General features: G+C 45.6%; 1 protein-coding gene across 1 annotated transcript; it reads left to right on the forward strand.

The window, feature by feature from the left end:
* The first annotated feature begins 2,246 nt into the window (after nucleotides 1-2,246).
* LOC311374835 (lysophosphatidic acid receptor 4-like) lies at nucleotides 2,247-4,680 on the forward strand. Its single transcript, XM_084490589.1, has 2 exons — nucleotides 2,247-2,271; nucleotides 2,796-4,680. The coding sequence occupies exon 2, from the start codon at nucleotides 2,901-2,903 to the stop codon at nucleotides 3,756-3,758; it is 858 nt and encodes a 285-aa protein (XP_084346715.1). The 5' UTR covers nucleotides 2,247-2,271; nucleotides 2,796-2,900; the 3' UTR covers nucleotides 3,759-4,680.
* Nucleotides 4,681-5,866: the final 1,186 nt, after the last annotated feature.

A 5,866-nucleotide genomic window follows, 5' to 3' on the forward strand; every position in this document is an offset into this window, starting at 1 on the left:
GAGTCCCGGTCGCGGTGAGTATTCCATGATTTCTCCTCTCCTGAAACGCGGGCTCGGTCAATTTCCCCTGTTTGTTAAGTATCTCACGAGTACCCCGGCTCTTTCTTTCGCCCAAGTGTTTGGCTGAAGCGCGTTCTCCTCTGTTGAACGTGTTCCTTCTTTACGTTGACAGCTTTATTACAGTGTGGTCCCCACTCATTTGCGTAGGTAATCAGCACATATTCCCTGCCGCCCGCTCAAATCGAGGATGGCAGCCACTAATTGGACGAAAAAAAACAGGAACAAGAGAACTAAAAAAGTGTTTTTTCGTTTTTTTCCTGAGCTTTTATCACTTCTTCTGTTGTCGTGTGCGAGATTCACACCAGTGTTTTCGGCTAAATGCGCTTGTTCCGTTTTATATATTTATTAGTTCCAGCCGATAAAAAAAAAGGCAGGTTAATTGCCTCGGCTCTGCTGGCTAATGGCGATGCCGTAGCCTAGACGAGCGTGTGAAGTATACCGTTATGCAGAAACCCACCAATCCGCACGGTTCGTGACACCAGCGGCTCGTGACGGTGATCGACGTGTGGCGCGAAAACGTAGAAGATTACGGCACAGAGTCTGGGGGCGGCCACGTCACTGGCAACGAGAGCACAGGGCAGTCGATGTGTCGATGTGTGAAGTCCACATTGACCGTCGCCCCCCCCACGTCAGCCGGCCGGTGCTGCATATGGCGTGGCGGGGCAACGTCACACGTGCACTCACACAGAACCACGGGACAGTAGGAAGGGCTTTTCCTCAACTCGGACCGGCAGCTGTAGCTAGCAAGAGCACCGTGTGGTATGGACACGGCCCCCAGAAGCCTACGCACGTGCATACTTCCTCGCGCACACACACACACTCACACACACACACACACACACACACGCACGCGAGAGCACACATTTTGCCCTGTGGGGGCGACACACACAAGTGTGGCATTGGAGCTCCTGCCGGTGAGGAAATGGACATTTTAATGAAGTCGGCCCAGCAGTGGACGGCGCTTGCTCCTCTTTGCCGTGGCGAGAGAATAGCACTTTACCCCATGCTGCCCAACAATGGACCAGTGATTTCATTAGAGATGGATGGGGGAGAAAATGGAAGTTTGGGGAAGGGCCCAGCCACCTGGCTGTGCCCTCACTCTGCATTACCCCGTGGCCCCCCCACTCCCCGGGCCCCACCCCCCCCCCCCCCCCCGCGGCCCCCCCGCGCTCACACTGTGTCCAGTGTGTGGAAGTGAATGCCAAATCAGTCCACTGAACTCGCTGTATTGTTGTAGCCGCGGCTAAATCACCCTCCTTCTGAGCTATGGAAAATCTCTCTCTCTCTCTTTCTCGTCCCTCTCGCTTGCTCTCTCGCCACCTCTATTTTCTACCTTCACTCTCTCTTCCTCCAGATCTAAAGGTCACTCAGCTTGGGGATTTTTCCCTCTGCATAATTTACTTTTTTTGGCTATTATTGCTCCCATTGCTGCTGTTATTCCAGTACATACAGGGCGTCGTATTTACACATGATTTTAATAGCATTATTATTATTATTATTATTATTAATTGCATTATTAAGTAAGAAACATTTGTATTGGATGATGGATGTACGGATACACACACACACACACACGCACACACGCACACACACACACACACACACACACACACACACACACACACACACACACAGTAACAGATTGACAGGCAGTAAGTAAGTAAGGGGATTAATTTGGATTACAGAGTACAAACGTCGGAGCATGTGAGGGACTGGGAGAGGTTTCTCTTTGTTTGCAGCAAACAAACATCTAGACCACAACAAACGGCGCGATCGAAGAAGCGCCCCACCACATTTGTTTCCCCCCCTCCTCCACTAGCTTTCCTTCTTTCTCCGAGCATTCTAAAGCAAAGTAGTAGCTGTGGAAAAGATGATGTGAGCACTCAAGATTTCAACAAATGTGTGTATAAGTATACAGAAAATAGCAACTCCTAGCCTCTTGAATCATCCAAATATCTCATATCTCATGTATCAATTGGACCCTTTCCCGTCAGAAAGTCGAGAAGTCATATTATGCTTTCATTCTTATCCGCGACACACACAGCCAATTTGCCTCAAGTCACTTAACACGTTCAATGCAAGATGTTTTTGTGAGCTTGCGATAGACATGCAGAAGTTGAGGACATGAGAAAACCAACAGGAAATGACACTGGTTGTTCTGTAAGCACATCACTTTGTGTTAACTCATTTACTTCAGTTGTTTCATTTAAGGTAAGATAACATCTATAGTGTATTTTTTTATCCAATTTCAATGATGCATCCCAATATTGAACTTTAACTGGGGGGACTTCAGGCTATGCTACTTTTTTGTATTTATGTGATAGGTGGTTAGCCTGCTAGCTAGCTCAAAGGTTTACACATAGAAACTATGATGACATAGTGTGGAATCAAAGCTCTTTGTCAGCTGTATTATAGATTGAACTCTAGTCTCCCGGAAGCTGATGTAAAGTTATGAAACTGAAACTCATGTTAAAGTCTAGATATACCTTGAGCCACGGTAAAAAAATAAAGATAATGAAATATGTTAATATGATGTTACATAAATTATAGCAGTAGTTTTATACGACGGGAGCAGGGTCGGGGGGGGGGGGGGTCATACGATGGCGGAGGGGGTGTCACTCTTGCCTGTCTTCAAAACGTGATCACCAGTAAGTTCCCATAGCAGTCTTAGTTTCCTTTTTGTGGTTCAGGCAGCTGCAAAGCATGCAAACTGACCTCTGTTCGCACTGTTCAAGATCGACGCAAGGCTTAACAGGAAATAAGCTGCGCTCCCCTGCTTGCGAGCCCTACTTTCTGCACAAGCGTTTCCACGGCTGCTGCGCGGGTTGTGCGGGTAGAACATGCTGAATCTCACCCTGACAGGGGAGTCGATGAAGCACACGGCCTACGCGGGCATCTTCGGGTGCATCGTGGCGCTGGGTTTGCCGCTCAACGCCGCGTCCCTGTGGATCCTCATACGCCGCCACCGGCTCAAGTCTCCCAGCGCCGTCTTCATGATCAACCTGGCGGTGGCCGACCTGCTGCTGGTGCTGTCCCTGCCGATGAGAGTCTACTTCTATGCGACCGGCACCTGGTCCTTTGGGGTGCAGGCGTGCCTCTGGATGACCATGATTTTTCGCAACAACATCCGCGCCAGCGCCATCTTCATCACCTTCATCGGTGTGGACCGACTGCTGGCCGTGGTGTTCCCGCTGAGGTCCAGGCACCTGCGGACCACCACCAACAGCTGGAGAGCGTGCAGCTTGGTTTGGATCTCTCTAGTGGCTGTAAACATCCCAGAGAGCATTTGGTTTTCAAAAAACATGTACCGCAACAATCAAACTACTTGCTTTGTTTACCGCGACTGGCATTCAAAGGCACCCATATATTTGCAGTCTGGCTTAGTCTTAGCTCTGCTGGTGGTCAATCTGGTCTCAACTTCCATGGTGTCCTTGAAATTGCGTCAGCTCAGTGCATCTGGACAGATGACAGACAACAAGATCAACGTAATGCTTATCTTTGCAATGAACCTTTTGATGTTTGTCATCTTTTTCTTGCCCGTTTCACTGGTACTGATAGTTACCATGTCACCGACTAGCATGCAGGCAACACTGTGTCTTGCGAGCATGAACTGCTGCTTTGATCCTCTGTTGTATTACTTTGCTTTGGATTCCTTCTGGAAGAAGAAAAATAATTCGGGGTCCTCCTCGCTTAAATAGCAGGTGAGCAAAAGTGACTTGTGGGGAGGGGAGACAAGTGGCATGAAATGAACTATTCTGACAGATGTTTCATGGATCTTTTTCTGTTGTTATTGCATATTGCATTAGAATGTGCTTGCTTGATTCCATGAGAAATGTATTTTAATTAAAAAAAATACTTTGATGCTGCAACTTTGATGTTAGAAAGTAGCCTTACGCAAGAAATTAGATTACGTTCGATTTTCATGCCTATATGTGCTTTTATACTTGATTGATTGTGGCTTAAAATGACTGGACATAATCCAAATGTAGTGTTTTTCAGTAAGCAGATGACATAAAGTTAGTGTTTAGGTAATGGTTTGTGTCCCCTGGTTGAATGATAATAAATCAGCAGAGATGGCATGGCACCTTGCCTGGTATCTCCGCTGCATTACAACGCCTCCTAGAACCACTGTAGCCTCTGTTTGCTCTGTCAATCGGCTGGGTGGTCTGAAAGACACCATTCAGGAAGTATCGGGTACCCGCACAAGTTAATAAGAGCTAGACAAATTGATCTCTTTCACTTCCCTCCGTGGCCCATCCTAGTGCTTTTGGTTTCTGTATTTGTTCTGTTTTTAGTTTAGTTTGTTTATAGCTAGTGTTAAGCCTCGCTAAGTGGTTAGCAAATGTATGTGTATACCATTATCTTGTTATTTTTTAAATTGTGTGATTCAAGCGTCTTTGTGGGAAGAATGAGGAGAAAATGTGTAAGTAGTGAACAAGTAAAACTTGGGGGAAAAAATGGTTTAGACACCAATCTTAAGACTGGTGGCAATTTGTATTTGTCATGTATATTTTAAACTGTAATTTATGTTTTTATGTGTCTTATGAATGATTGATGTTTGTATGTGTGTATGTATGTATGTATGAATGATACATGTTTGATGTATGTGTGGTATGCTGCTACTTGCCCCTGTCTCCTGCCCTATTGGGACCACAATGGAAATCAGCCTTAGGGCTTCATTGTGTCATCCCTGACTATTTTTTATTTTTATTTATATAACGTATGGCACAGGTTGCTGTTTCATGTTTTTATATCAAGAATGGTCAAATAAAATCAATCAATCAAGTTGGATATTGGAATTTTGAGTCAGGTGAATGTGCTAGCTGGTGATTCAGCGATTCAGTGAATCTCAAATATCAATAAAACACACGGGGAAAGAACAGAGAATATTTTTACATGATTAAGTATTTTATTCATATCATACATGGAGGAACACAGATCTTGTGCTGTTCAGGTTCAAGGTCAAGCTAATTTTATTATTTATAATTTATTTTGTATTATGAAAGGGATAATGTACAGCGGGCCGGTCATGACCACGATACAAAGCCCCTGACAGGGGGGGAAGCAAGACCCCGTAGTGATCCCCCTCATCTCACGGCTAAGATGTCAATGATCCGGCTATCGTCTGACTGCCATTTACCTCTGAGGACAACGGGATTTATTTCTGGGGTTCGGGCGTAGCGGGATCATGGTCGTTGTTCGTTGTTTAGGTCATTCTTACAAGTCGGATGAGAAACGTCGTAGGCGACGTCTATGACCAAATCGCTTCACAAGCAACCAATTCTCTCCCTGTGAACCGGTTCAAGTAAGGGATAATCACCTCAAGGCGGGGCAATAAACAGTTTGATATGCCCGGCTCGTGGACGGCTTACCGGTAACCACCCAACGAAGCTTGCGGTAACCTTCCACGAGCCGGGCACATCAAACTGTTTATCTCAGCTGTAGCTAATTAGTTTCTATAGCAACCACACAAGGCTGCATCTGATCACTAGTTTAATAACGTAGTTGCTACATTGTATTTTGCTTGCGAAACTACGTATCGACTGACCCTCCGATAGATTTCCAACACATTTTTGAAACTTTTTTTAACAAGGTTTATTTTTACAATGGACCTCATGTTTGAAATTTCTGTGATAGAAAAAGAAATACAAGCGGCGTATCGATCTACTATTTGATGACGCTGTGCTCAGTCAGCAGCAAGTACAACCGACAAGTCAGCGGGCAACCTGCCGGGTTAATGCCCTCCTCCCAGCCAATCAGAATCAAGCATTCTTAAACAAAGTAGAATAAACCACTATAGCTGATG

This window comes from Micromesistius poutassou, assembly GCF_964030765.1.
Source record: "Micromesistius poutassou genome assembly, contig: SCAFFOLD_6643, whole genome shotgun sequence".
NCBI lineage: Eukaryota > Metazoa > Chordata > Actinopteri > Gadiformes > Gadidae > Micromesistius > Micromesistius poutassou.